This window comes from Carassius auratus, chromosome 32 (assembly GCF_003368295.1).
Source record: "Carassius auratus strain Wakin chromosome 32, ASM336829v1, whole genome shotgun sequence".
NCBI classification, from domain to species: Eukaryota; Metazoa; Chordata; class Actinopteri; order Cypriniformes; family Cyprinidae; genus Carassius; species Carassius auratus.
Genome location: NC_039274.1, coordinates 29,552,350 through 29,566,975, shown reverse-complemented (window position 1 = coordinate 29,566,975; position 14,626 = coordinate 29,552,350). Strand labels below are relative to the sequence as shown.

The window sequence follows — 14,626 nt, the reverse complement described above, 5'->3', positions numbered from 1 at the left end:
TTTAGAAGTCAACAAACATGTCTGTTATTGGGTACATTGCTTATCTCTGCGAAAATACATTGTAAAATTATTGGACGCTTTCTAAAGAAAAATAGACACTGTATTGTTTGCCAAATCTATTTCTTTATGCTATTATTACGAAGAAAACAGCTGTTGTGGGCAGCTTTTCCCTCTAAAAGCAAGCAGACTGATTCAACAGCAGGCAGTTGTATGAGTCAGAAACTCAGGTCCGACCGTCCCCCTCGGACTGTTCTCATAAACACCACTTGACGGAGACTCTGAGTAGCCTTTATTATCCAACTCCAGGCTGCTCGCTCGCATTAGACTCATTAACGCTGGACGAGACGCGCAGCTGACATCTAATTCTACTTCTCTCATTTTCCCATCCCGACACTATACGTGAGTATTTTTTTTTAAAACATAATATTTTAGGTAGGCTAACTAATGTTTTATATCTTATTCTGAATATCTCGGCTATAAATCTCACACGACTGGAAATTAGAGACTGGATGAGAAGTTTAAATAGACAGTCATGAGTTGTCTATGAATATCTTTTCAAATGTTTTAATATCCCAGGCAGTTTTAATGTTTTGGTGTGTCACCTGTAACAGATTTTCTATTAGCAGTATTGTAGTAATATTGAATTTTTTCGCTTTTTCAACTGTCCTATAAATGTTTCACTTTTCTAGTTTGGATTTAATTTCCTGTTCATAGATTACGTCTGTGAAACATTATGAAAACAATTCAAGGTGTTGTTTATTCTCTCACTCACTGTCATGATTTCGCTTTCAGTTTTTTAATATTTGATCCTTGAGCTGTTATTATCAGACAGGATAAGGAGTGTTTATAATGTCCTTTTGCTCATAGTCCTTAAAAAAATGTAGCCTACTTGTTAGTTTTGTTCAGGGTTGTGAAAAAGCCTGTTTTCCTCCCCTGCACAAAGTCTGTATTTTTTCGCCTAAAAATATTTTTAGAGAGCTCTCTTTTTGAGGATTGGTTAATTCATTGGTTTCTGTAATCTGAGATCTGTCGAATGTAGGTCAGGTCGGTTTACAACTGTCAGTGATTTGGCAAGAGAATTGAAATAGTCTTTTTCTGTTTAGAGGGGAATAGGAATTTGATTGACACGTCTGTCTTTGCCTACAAATTAGGTTTTATGATTTTGATGATTAGATTAAATGGGACAATTCATTCAAAAATAAACATTCTGTCATTACTTATTCACCATCGATTTGTCCAAACCTGTATGTTTCTTTCTTCTGTTGAACATAAAAGAGGATATTTTAAAGAATATGGGTAACCAAACAGTTACTGGTCCCCATTGTCATCCATATACAATGGAAGTATGATGTTGGCCAGAAACTGTTACGTTACCAATATTCTTAAAAATATCTTGATGTGGAAAGAAATACATACAGGTTTGCAACAAATTGTGGGTGAGTGAATGATGAAAGAACTTACATTTTTGGTCGAACTGTCCCTTAAGTTGAACTACAAATCAGTAACTTAAGTTACAAAATAATGCATTAATAGCCTAATAACAGTTAAACATTACACTTTTAATACTTTACTGATTAATTTATACAGTAGCAAAGTTGGATTTATAGTCAAATTTGTGTGCACAAGCAAAGTGCATGTAATATAACAAATCTGAGTTTCGCTAGAGTAACTTCTAAACAATAAGACTTTCTTTTGAGTGCACAGTTCCAGTTTGCCCTCATTCCATTAGGTGATGCATCAAGTAAACATAGGTCCCTCCACGGTCCCTTCAAATGTTATCGTTTTTATTTTTAAACCATAGTCGTCATTCATCATAAAAACAGTCAATTTAGTAGCTACTTGCACAGCCCACTTTAACACGACTAGTGGCATCAAGTTGGTCTTTGTGTTTAGGTGGAGAGATTAACACTCCTAATGAATGTACGCCTTGTTTCTGCCTGAAGTAACTGTGGATAGACAAGGCTGTTGGCCCCTGTGGGCTTCCCCTTGTTTAGGGTTTCACTTTTCTCTTTTCTGCATGCAGTGAGGACTGAGAGACTGTTTAGTCTCAAGAGGGGACACTCTGCACCCCTCATACCAGCCTGCTTGATGGGTTACCACAGCAACCTTTTTGGCATGCACAAGTTTAAATGAAGCTATCGTGGAAACGTCAAAGACTAGAAGGCCTTGAATCATAGGCTTGATTTTGTAGCTTAAACAATTGCAAGTAAGCTTAATCATGTTATATAAAGCATACTTGCTCAGTCAGCAAAGAGGTTTGTAGTTCTAGTACTAGACTCCATGACACTTGTGCACTTGTATGTTTACTTTGGATGGTAAAGTTGCCGCACCTCTAGGGATGTTATTGGTTTGGTGGTAACTTCAAGGCTACAGTGGGTTCCTGAGTGTGCAGAGTTTCTCCTTTTGTTCAATTTAAAAAGCGTGGCTGAAAGCTGCCATTGTCGTGGTGGGAAATCAAAGCTGGTTCTATCTTTGTGAGTGTGGGGGAGGGTTGTTGGAGATTGAGGTGTGTACTAGAGCCCCAGTGTACACTGGGTAGATGAGCTGAATGCTGATGAACTTCAGAATGAGGGCTGAGCCTCAAAGGATAATTGTAATTGCTTTTAAGATACTCTCAAACAAGTAATTGCTTTTAAGATTCTCTCATTTTGCAAGCATTGCTTTGCCTTTCAGGTGATTTAAGGTTATTTTTCTGCTAAAGCAATTTTGGCAATGAAAGAGATAAGATAAACTACTACTGATGAACTGATGGTCCTGTTAATATATATTGCCATGTCTCTCCCTGTGGTGGTGTGCTGGCCTGATTCAAGTTTTAGTGCATTGTGACACACTTTTCTATCTGACTGAGCTTGGATAAGTTATATGTGTGTAGACCTTCATATGTGGTACATCAGCACATTGCTGACCTTGATCGGAAGCACAAACAGTGCTTTCGTCAAGGTTGAATTTGTTAACCCTTTATCTAATGTAAGACATGGTACAGAGATTAGGAAATTCACTTAAGGTAAAAATAAAGCCTTGTTTCACTCTGCAGAATGAGGAGGAAGTGGTAATTTGATTCCACAGACTTCTGTTGCATGGGATGTATCTGCATCTGAAAAACTCATTACAATCTCTCCCTTGGTATGAGAGATTTATAATTGAGCTGCCTGGCCTCTGCTCAGCAACACTGTGATTCTCTCTTCAAAACTACATTTAAACAAGCAAGCTAAACACATTTTCAATTGTATTCCTGTCTCACAAGAGTAGTTCTTCATGAACTGATAAAAACTAGAAGTTCATGTAAGTTTGAAGAAAATAAAAAAAAGACTAAGAAACTCCGTGGACATGCATTTGCTTATGGGATATTATATTTTAGACACTTTTATCCAAAGCAACATTTTTACCTGCGTATTTAGATGTGTTTATAACCAGGTTGATTATTTTCTATACCCACGGTCTGTGTCTTCAATGTCACATGATCCTTCAGAAATCAGATTAATGTAAAACATTTTTCATTATCAATTTTGATAGCAGTTGTGCTGCTTAATTTTTTTTTTTCAGGATTCTTTGATGAATAGAAAAGTTCAAAGAACAGCATTTACATGAAATAGAAATCTTTTGTAACTGTATAAGACTTTATTCTTTTCCCTTTGATCAATTTAATACGTAAGCCCCCATACAATTTTCTGCTGCTTATAGTTTATTGATACTCCAAGTCAAAGGTGTATTTCACTGTTAAACATTTAGCAAGGGTTCGAGAGGTTTCTTCAGATGTAGTATCTCTTGTATAGTATCTCTTTGTTCCAGCAGTAGTGTTTACTCCATCTGGGGCCTGATCTGCATTGTGGTGTTGCTCTATATTTGCTAATAATCAATCAAAATTTTTTCGCCCTCTTTGAGGTCACTGATAAAGTGCACCATGCTGCACACCAACAGGCCCTCAAATAGCACAGGAAGAGTGTATAATACTAACCTATTAAATATAGCTGGAATGTGGGTCATCATCAAAAAGCTGTGGCAACAGCCATCACGCAGTCCAGAGGAGAGTATTGATTGATCCTGTGGAATTTAGATATGTGTACTCCATTTGTCTCATGATGACGGCATGCTCTGTATGAAAGCAATTGGGACTTATATTGAATATTTAAACTGTAGAAAGATGGCATTGTATAAAAGTCAGTGTGCATGATGAAAACTGTATCTTTGTTTGCAGATTCCATTTTTGTTTCTATTTAACTCTCATCACTAATCCTAAAAAAAATATTTTATACAGCTGTCTGTTCATTTGACTGAATTAAACATTGTTATGCTGCCCACTTGCCTTTTGTCTTAATCAGTGTCATCATTTAACTGCTGTTTCCCTGTTTTGGGTTTTTACAGGTCAACAAAATGGGGAAAGGATGCATCGCTGCAACCAAGTACTTCCTGTTTCTCTTCAACTTAATCTTCTTCGTAAGTTTCACTTAGTTTTTAAAGAACAAGTTTAGTTATTTCAGTCATTTGACCTAGAAAACTGTTGATAGAGGTTCATTTTAATTTTTAATTATTCTATTTTTCATTTATATTATTTTCATATCACATAAATGTTAATATCTAATAAATAACATTACAGAAAATGTAACATAATCAAGTTGATCTTTATTATAAAGTGTTACTGCATTAGGAATGGGCAAACTATTCTTGGAAGGTTTCCTTTTCCCAAGACTTTTTATAAACAATGCTCTTTAGCTCACTCACAGCTGGTGCTCCAGTTTTCGTAACATTAGTTTAACACTAATATTCATTAAATCAGGTCTCACATTCATATAAATAAGTCAGTACTGTTTAAGATCTTCAAGTTGATGCAAACACACGTTTATTAGTTGTAGTTGCACCATAGCAGTCTTGCGCCTCTCTATCACAAGAATGTTATCATCCAGATTAAGTGTTTTCCATTTGTTACCCAGACAGTTTACTCCTCTCTATCTCGGGGGAAACAGCCCACTCTCCCTTGTCATCCTTGGGCTTGTTCCATGTAGGAAAAAATTTATTCTCTGCGGGCCTGGGTGCTCAGGCTCAAAGAGCACAGGAAGAGCCCAGAGAATAATTCCAGCCATTTGTAACCCAACTAGTATACTTAAATACATGTTTAAATGAACCCATAGTTTACAGTTTACTGCTGCACAGATTTTTCAAACCAAAGATATCCAAGAGTGCAAATGAACTACACTGTGAGCATAATGGGATCTTTAGCGGCCCACCATGCACCCCTAAACCTGGCACCCCAGCATGTGCCCTGGTGTTAGGCCTAAGGAGAGTAGATGGGGTGTTTGTCCGAGTGTATTTAGGGAAGGCTGTGGTGTTCTTGAACTCATGGAACATCCGCCGAGCTCCCCTCCCCTGCTGCCACGCAGAAGCACAGCCCAATCAGTCCCAGATGTGAGCCGAGAGCAAAGCAGAATGAGTCTGGAACCCCACAGTTAGAAATGAGGTCCATAACTTCCTACGGCCCTGGATTAGTGTGTTTGTTACATACTCCTGCACACGTAAGCACACAACCTTCCTGTCTTTCAGGGAAGGCATTAGTACTAGAGTTTTCATCTCTAGCTCTGTCCAAGAGATTTGGAGTGAACAAGTTGCAGCTTGTAAACTGAAATGTGGGGCCCCTCGTTCCTCTCCTGTCCTGCAGCACATGATTGATTCTCTCCTTCTTTCTTTCCTCTCTCTTCCTCTGCCCCCTGTCTATTCCTTTTTGTCTCTTGACAGATCTTCGGCGCTACGATTATGGGATTTGGACTGTGGATCCTCCTAGACAATCAGAGCCTCATTGCAGTGTTGCGTAAGTGTTTGCATAAAATGTGTGCAACTAAGAGAAAACCATAAAACATCATGCAGGCGAGCAAGCAGGAAAATCTACTCTCCTGGCCATTTTCTCTGGGTTGGACTGAAATGTGTTCACATTAATCTAAAAGGCTATTTAATGACCCATGGGAGAGTATCTTTGCTGTTGGCTGGTTGTAAAAACTAAAGGAAGTTATGAGAAAAGATGGTTGTCAGTCTTGTGTTTTTATGCTCTTATTAGTGAAGTTTTATCCCATTATGCCTTTGAGTAAAACCTCCTGGGCTCATGCGCCAGTGACTCAGACCAACTTTTTCTTGTTTCGTTTTGTTTGATGAGCACCATTAGTCTCATCTTAATGTGTATGATTCAGGTTTTTGGACAGATTGTCAATGATGGGCTCTGTGTTCTTCATCACCCCACCCCCTGCACACTTCTGATCTGTTTTCCATCCCAGAGGCCATTGCAGGGAGCTCTGGGTCACTGGGTCTGAGTCTTACAGACACTGCCAAGCAAGCCCGAGCTACATGTTCACAGCTGGCTATGGATCAGCCATTGAGTTCACAGCTCTGTGGCGAGCCAGGCAGGGCCTGTGTGTGACATAGCACGTCTGAGGCAGTCTGCAGGTGCTCCCTCGCTGCCACACAGGGCTCTTTTAGCGACTGTCTCATTAGCATGCATCACGTCAATGCTCAGATCAGGCCTCTCGTTGCATTACTCATTGGAAAGAACAAATTAACACTAGTGAGCTGTGAGCACGTATATGCAAGGATGTAAAAGAATGACCCTCTATCTGCCTCTGACACTAAATTCCATGTGGTCTTAATCTATACTGTAGTTCAAAAGTTTGAGATTTTTTAAAATGTTTTTCAGAGAAGTCTCTTGTGTTCCCCTAGGCTGCATTTATTAAATCAACAATACAGTAATAATGTGAAATATAATTACAGTTTAAAATAACTATTTTCTATTTAATATATTTCAACTGTAATTAATTCCTGGTATGGCAAAGCTAATAAAGCTTTATATTTTTGTGAAAACTGTAATACTTTTAGTTTTTAGAATTATTTGATTATTATTTAAGAAATAAAAAAGAATTATAGTAAAGTTAATAAAGTTAAAGTTGATTTAAGAACACATTTTGTTTGAAACAGAAATCTTTAGTAGCAGTGTAAAACTCATTACTGAGACTTTTGATTTAATGCAAAATTTCTGAATTGTAAGTAATCATTTCTTAAAAAAAAAAAAAAAAAAACGGAACAAACTTTTGATCAGTAGAGTTTCTCAAAGCCAGTGTCAACATTACTGACAAAAGTGGTCAATAATGAAGGGTTTTTAATTTCATCAATAAAAAGCACACCAAGATTATTCATAAAAACTTGTAGTTAAAAAAATACTGTTAATGCAAATATGGTAAAAGACAAACAATGCAAAAAATTAACTTTAGCATAATTTTGAAAAGAAAAATTGTAGGAAGAATATAAATGCTTTTAATAATCCTTCAAAAATGTTGGAAAGTGACTCACTTGAGTGGCATAAGCTGAAGCTAAACATTTAACATACAATTTTATATATAAAGTATTTGAATTTTAATAATAATAAAAAAAAATTGTTCTTCCTCATATACTAAAAATAGAGGCCATTTTGAATCCAAGTAATACTGACTAAAATAAATGAATATGACATGACAAAATTTTATTTTGTCTGCAACATGAAAATGAAAACTGCTCAAATGCACTGAAAGTCAACATTTGCAGTAGTTGACCTGGAAAGGTCAGGGCATTTTTAAGGTTGTCTTGCAAAATGAAGTGTGCCTGACCCAAGACTTGAACCCAGTCTGAGTGACTGCGCCATAACAAAGTTTTTGTTTGTTTGATTGTTCAGAGCAGAAAATGGATTTTAAAAAGCTCAGACCCAAACCATAGAATGACACCAACAGCAGTGGATTTGTGAACCTCCTGTATTCTTCCTTTGCCATAATTCATCTGACAGACACATTCCTGCAGTGAACAGTGGCTGCTGTATGTTTTTTGGGACTCCCAGACATGCATACAAACAGTGAGCCCATCGTAAAAAAAAAAAAAAGTTTTCTGAACATCATTGTTTTTCTAATCCAGATGACGGTGGCCTTTACTGGCTCAGCTGATCCCTAGAGGACACCATTAGGCACATTTACTGCATGGGATGGTTTGAGATTTACAGTACTGAAGCTACGAAGGCCCACACATTCGAAGTTGAAATGCAGACACGTTTTATGCTTTTGTTTGCAATGTCACTGCCCATTCTTAGGCTTTGAGCACTGGAGGGAATAACTGAAACAGAACTGGTTAAAAAGGCATTTGCTTTGTTAAGGAAAAAGGTCTTGTTCTTTATTCTGCTATTGTTTGTGGGTTTGTTATGGCGACATTTGTGTAATATTTACCACATGGCACAAAATAACTGTGTCTGGCTATTTCCAAATAAAACTCTCTGCTTCTTTTGATCGTATTAAAAGCTTTTTTACCAATAGTTAAGTCAAACTTCAAAAAAGCCAACTGCTGTGCATCTTGTGAGAATTATTCCGCAGTAAACAGAAGGGGCTGAAATGATTTCAAATAAGATAACTCAATTCACATTGTTTCTTAGGATGCTGGAGTTACTAAATGACATCCGCTAGTTCTCAGTTTTGGGTTTCCCAGTATCCAGTTCTCTCTTAATCATTAATTACTAAATAGTTTAAATTATGTAAGATGTAGACAGAACCTTCTCAACCGTGTGATAAGATTAACTCATTCTGTTAGTTGTGCTTAGATGCCTGCTGCGATCATCAGGGTTGAGATGGTCATCTCATCTAAGTGCTTGGTTTCGTAATGATGATTACATCGGGTCACATGATGGACCATTGTATCCTCCGCACCCACAGTCACACAGACACTGTGGTATTGTTTGCAAGGCTGTCTGTGGTAATGTTGTTTTTGCTGGGGAGCCACTGAGGTATTTCGAAGCAGGATGATATGACAGAGACTAGGACCAGAACACAGTTAGAGAAGCTTTTAGCTTTTAAGGTGAAGCCACAGAATGTTTAAACCCACTGTTCAACAGCATACAGTGGGCATTGCCTGGTACTATAGGCCCTCATGTCTCACTCAGGATCACAAGTGAGACTTGCCAACCCCATCTCAACATTACACAATGCATATTCATGAGAACTACCCAAGACTGTAATTACTGGCTAGGGGTATTTGAGAACAAAATTAGTTTTTGGTGTGCCAACTGACCAGCAACAGCACATTTCATTAGGTAGAATTGAAGTGATTGTGCTAAATTTAAAGCTCGACAGACCATAACAAGTTTTTGATCAATATGTTATTGTTTTTAAAATAAGTCTCTTATGGTCACCAAAGTTGCATTTATTGTAAAAAAATATAAAAAGTGAAGGATCATTTCGAAAGATTATTTTGAAAAATTATTACAATTTTAAATAATTACTTTTTTCATTAATTTTTTTTTTAATGTTATTTATTCCTATGATGGTAAAGCTGAATTTTCATTTTCAGACATTACTCCAGTCTTCTGTGTTACACGATTCTTCAGAAAACATTCTTATATACTGTTTTGGTGCTTTAGAAACATTTGAAATTATTAATGTTGAAAACGGTTTTCTGTTTAGTTTTCATGAGGAAACCATGGTACTTTTTCAGGATAGAAGGTTCAGAAGAACAGCATTTATTTGAGATTTGTCAATTTAATGTCATTGCTGAATAAAAAGTAACAGTATTCATTAAAAAAAAAAAAGTCATACTGACCCCAGAGATGTAAATTTTAGCACCAAGATTAATAAATACAAAAGTATTTTTCATTGCTATTTCATGTTAACTATTGAATTACCCCCCCCCCCCAAAAAAGTGTTTTCAAAGTGTGTTAACTGAATTACTGCTCATTAACACAATTATGATAAGTTTGTAACCAAGATTGTGTTTATTTTTCTCACTAACAGAGGATTCATCCATGGGGCTGAAGGTGGTCTCTTATATTCTGATTGGCGTGGGCTCATTCTCCATGCTTCTGGGATTTCTGGGCTGTCTGGGGGCCATCTATGAGATCCGCTGTTTGCTTGGATTGGTAAGACACATAAATGCAACAATGTTTAGCACTGTTTTTAACATCTTTCCTAATTTAGTTGCTGTTCGTTTTTAGAAATCACATGCTTTTTCTCATGCAAATTCGAAGTACAAAAAGAACTTCTGCTCTCGTGTGTAAATTTGCTGTGCTGAGTGGTTTAATGTCACGTGACCCTTGCAGACTGGACTGAACCAGCTGTTGCGTTTCTGTTTCACATATGTGAGACTGATATATGTGGTGGGGCATGCACATGGGTCTGTCATATCTTAATCCATTGTCTTTTTCTCTCTTTCCAGTATTTCACCTGTCTATTGCTCATCCTCCTTGCTCAAGTGGCTACTGCCATTCTCATCTACTTCCAGCGGGACTGGGTGAGTGAGTGAACGCTCTTACGTGCCTACCATAATACAGTAGTTCACTCAAAAAGTAAAATGTGATCATTTACTCGACCTCATGTCATTCTGAACCTGTATGACTTCTGTGGAACACACACACACAAAAAACATATTTTGAAGTGTTTTAGACATAATTTTCATTATGATGATATAATGACAGAATTTTCATTTGTGGGCGAACCATCTCTTAAAGCCTGGCATCAAAATGATTTTGAGGGCAAGACACATAGGACTTGTATGCATGTTAAAATGTTTTGGGAAAGTTGAGATCAGATCTCTATGTGTTCCATTTGCCAGCTAGACTTTATTGTGAAGGTTTTGTTTAGATTTCTGAAACAGCTTGAAAAGAGGTCAAGAGAATCAGTGGCTGAAAATGATCTATAATGCCCCCTATTGCATTTACCAAAAAGTGCATGCATTTGAGGATGGCTGTTTTTGAAGAGACCTTCACCATGATGACCCGTGAGAAAAATAATCACATATGTTAGATACAGGATGAGGACGAATGCACGCAAACACTTCAGCACCCTCCATCTAAATCAGCCAGCAGCGAGTGTCTCTGAGGATGTTATAGGAAGCATCTGAGCAGGATATGCAGTAAATCATAAAGAATTTGGAGCAAGTAGATGATAGATGTTGTCCTTGTTGTATTTGCTTACCTGTCATCTTCGACATAAATACAAACCCGTTTGGAGACAAGATGAGCATGCAGTTGGAAGATTTGCTTCCAATACAAATGCAACACGTTACTCTCACAGGAAAAGACTTGTGCGAAACAAGTGTGTTTGAATTTGTTCCATTTTAATAGCTTAGTAGCAACTGTTTCCTCAGTCGGCAAAGTGAGTCTCAGGTCAAATAGCTGGGGCTGGAAAAATAAACCACTAACCTGCTTTACTCTCGTTGCAGTTGAGGAAGGAAGCAAGCGAAATTGTGTCCAAAGTCGTGGTGAACTACCCCGGACAGAACAAAACCACAGAGCAAGCCTGGGACTACCTCCAGAGAACAGTGAGTTGAGAATGGGTGTAACTCATACACTGTCTTAAATTCAGATTAGAGACGTGTATTATGTGTAGTGTGTGCATTTGAATGTATTTCCATGAAAACCGCAAGGTTTAAGCTCTTGAATGTAGAAATACTTGTTGGGTTGACAGTTTAGCCTTTAAGAACTGACGTCAAGGCTTGACTGTTCATTTTTTCCACTGGAAAAGTGTATTAGGCTGAATACTGCATACATTTTAATGAGAAATTAGTGGGCCGATGTGCTAATTATAAATGATTAAGATGTCAGTGGGTTAAACAGTTCTGGTTCATAGTCAAGCCAACATTATAAAGTACTTCATGCCCGGTTATTTCTTCTCTGTGTGTCTCAGATGCAGTGTTGTGGCTGGAATGGACATGAGGACTGGGAGGCCAACCTTATGATAAAGAATACATCGTTGGATTTTTACCCATGCTCCTGCCACAATGCTTCCCTCCCACCACATACTGTGGCTGATAGCGGCTTCTGTCAGACCACATCTAATGATTGGCCCGTCTATAACACGGTATGGGAAATATATTGACTCCATTAATCATTTTTTAGTCTCAGTTTTATCCCCAGTTTAATAATTTTTGTGTAATTCTTAAAGCATTGTTAAAGTGAAAATCCACCCAATGAAAATGTGGTTCCAAAATGTCTTTCCTCCTCCTGTGGAACACAAGATATTCTGAAGAATAAAAGTAAACAAACAGTTTTGATTCCAATTGACTTCCGTTGTATGGCCAAACAATGTAATGCAAGTCAATGGTAACTGAAACTTTACCAGAATTCTTCAGAATATCTTCTCGTGTTACTCTGAAGTCAGTCAGTCAAACAGGTTGGGGATCATGAATAAACATGAATTTGACAGATGAATTTTCATTTTTGGGTGGACTATCCTTCGGTATGACAGATAAATACATAGTTCTGCTAAATGTATTACACATGTCTGGGAAAGATGGATGCTAATAAATTACATATCACCTACCTCTTTCCTCCGTAATTTTATGAAGTTTGAGATGCATATATCTGGTAACTGGTCTAGTTCAGGTGAAAGATCTTATGACCGAGTGTTTTTCTGCCTTTGTCAGGGCTGCCTGGGAAATGTGGAGAGCTGGCTCTTCACAAATTATGGAATTATTTTGGGAATCTGCCTTGGTGTGGCTGTCATTGAGGTATGTTGCATCTCCTCTGGCCTTGGCAGCATGAACAATACGCCTTTTCATTACTAAGAAATCATGGGGTGTTTATTATCAATTAAGTTTTGCTATGCACTCTAAGAAAGAAAACAAACAAAACCGTCATTGGTGCATTACTTTTTTTAAAAGGTAAACTTTTCAACTTTTTACAGCAGAAAAAAACATGTTTACAGCCTGGTTCAAAAAATGATTTTGGTCTATATTGCTAATTTTGCCCTTCATGACAACTGTGAGGGTGGTGAATTTTCTTATAACTCATCCGTTTAAATTATATTAAGCCTTAAGGTTCTGCATAATTAAGGGCGTGGCCACTTGAGTGACAGGTGGATTGCGCTGCTGACAATGCCGTCGTGCTAGGTGGTCGTGGCTTCAGCAGTCAGCTCCCGCCTTTTTGCCCATTTTCGATTATCCGGGAGTCGCGCGGTGACGCGCTGCCAAGATGGCGACGGCCCGCTGTGCACACTTTAGGCTTCAAAACCGCATCACGGACACTACATTCATATTTTTTTACAGTCTGTGGTACTGACCCGATGACAGCTCTGTACTTTGTGTGAAATGTAACATCACAGTTTTCTGAAGAACAGATTGGACATTTCCATCTTGATCCCTGTGGAGTGACCATTGTTTGTTTTTACAGCTCCTTGGCATGATACTTTCTATGGGCCTTTGCAAGAGTGTACACCAAGAGGACTACACCAAAGTGCCACGGTTCTGAGGAGGAAACACGGACACTTGCACACAAATGTATTCAGTCCCTCCTTATTGTCTTGGAACAAAAGATCTCCCTCTTTTTCTACAGTATATTCAGTGTTTCCAAAAGATAAACTTTAGGGTTATGTTTAGTCGTGAGATTCCACTCTTTGTCAATAACACTATCCCCTGTGATATTTAATCAGATCTTTTTAGTCCAGGTTGATTAGCCCATCATATGACATTGTGAAGTGTACAACATGAAGGATGCCCACATAAATTAATGAAAAGTGTATGATGAGTCCTGGATCCCCTGAATGGTCTACTTATTCAACAACGCTCTTTAACACCCAGGCTGGTCTGCTTGCTTTGATATTTTTTCATTGTAGCGGCCCAAACTATGAGTTAACAGCCTATTAAAATTTGGTTTATGCTTTATACAAAACAGAAAAACAATGAAGGCGTGCTTTTGTTAAATCAAGGGACTTTTCTTTAGATTTTGTGGTATACGTAGACTGACACAATTCCCACTCTGCCCTATAGTGGCATGTCCATGAGAAAGTTGTTTGTTTTATAGTCCATCATTTATGTTTGTAAATCAGTGTTGTTTCAGATGTGTTTATTTTAATTAGTGTGTATATATTTTAGATTTCATTTGCAAGTCTAGGGAGTCTCTTTTTTTGTACAGGTGATAAATGTAGTCTTTTTTACATGCTTAATTTGAGCATATTTGAATGAGCTTATTTGTAAGGAAGTACAAAATAAAGCTATTCCTGATGATGTGAACCAAAATGAAGATTAGCCCCCAAAGTTGACTGCAGGTTATTATTATTATTATTATTGCATTGATCCTAATTTAACTGATTTTCTCTGGCACAACTACGCATTCAATTGTATACTTGCTATGACAAGTATAAATGAAAAAATGCTAACAATGCTTTCTGTCATCTGTAATAGTTCTTTTGCGTATGTAAAACTTTGAATTCTTAATAAAAGGTACACACTTATTTTGTTATGTTTTTGTATGTTACAAAAAGTCATATTTTTTTTAATACAAGGAATACAGTCCCCTACAAAGTAATAATGAAATGATAGAATAATGTAACTTCATGTACCTTTCATTTGCTTTGTTTTTATATACCATGTACTTTTGCCAGATCTTCACTAGGTGGCAGTAGCACATCTGTTCTAGTTAATGTTAACTGGGAGTGGTGGTCAGCAGTTAACCTTTAATTCAGAATGATTTGCTTAATAGGTAAGTAAATAAAAATAAACCCTGTATTACTGTATTAGTAAACCATCAAAAAATAATACATATGCATACAGTAACATATTTCTTACCCTGCTTTTTGTTTATTTCTGCAGTCAAATGGTGGTCTTTCTCAAGGGGTCATTATGTAGGTCTGCTTCTCTTCTGTGTTTTAAT

The 14,626-nt window shown here is 37.4% G+C and overlaps 1 protein-coding gene across 1 annotated transcript; it reads left to right on the top strand.

Annotated features, from left to right (window-relative positions):
- The first annotated feature begins 251 nt into the window (after window positions 1-251).
- Window positions 252-14,207, top strand: LOC113052044 (CD82 antigen-like). The gene is made up of 9 exons (XM_026216319.1): window positions 252-399; window positions 4,363-4,434; window positions 5,728-5,800; window positions 9,774-9,898; window positions 10,195-10,269; window positions 11,200-11,298; window positions 11,664-11,837; window positions 12,403-12,486; window positions 13,148-14,207. Exons 2-9 carry the CDS (start codon window positions 4,372-4,374, stop codon window positions 13,223-13,225), a joined length of 771 nt encoding a protein of 256 aa, XP_026072104.1. The 5' UTR covers window positions 252-399; window positions 4,363-4,371; the 3' UTR covers window positions 13,226-14,207.
- Window positions 14,208-14,626: the final 419 nt, after the last annotated feature.

Coding starts and splice junctions, on each gene's coding strand:
- LOC113052044 (XM_026216319.1), top strand. CDS start 4,372: ATGGGGAAAGGATGCATCGCTGCAACCAAGTACTTCCTGTTTCTCTTC. Junction 4,435..5,727: donor TCTTCAACTTAATCTTCTTC/GTAAGTTTCACT, acceptor GTCTCTTGACAG/ATCTTCGGCGCTACGATTAT. Junction 5,801..9,773: donor GAGCCTCATTGCAGTGTTGC/GTAAGTGTTTGC, acceptor TCTCACTAACAG/AGGATTCATCCATGGGGCTG.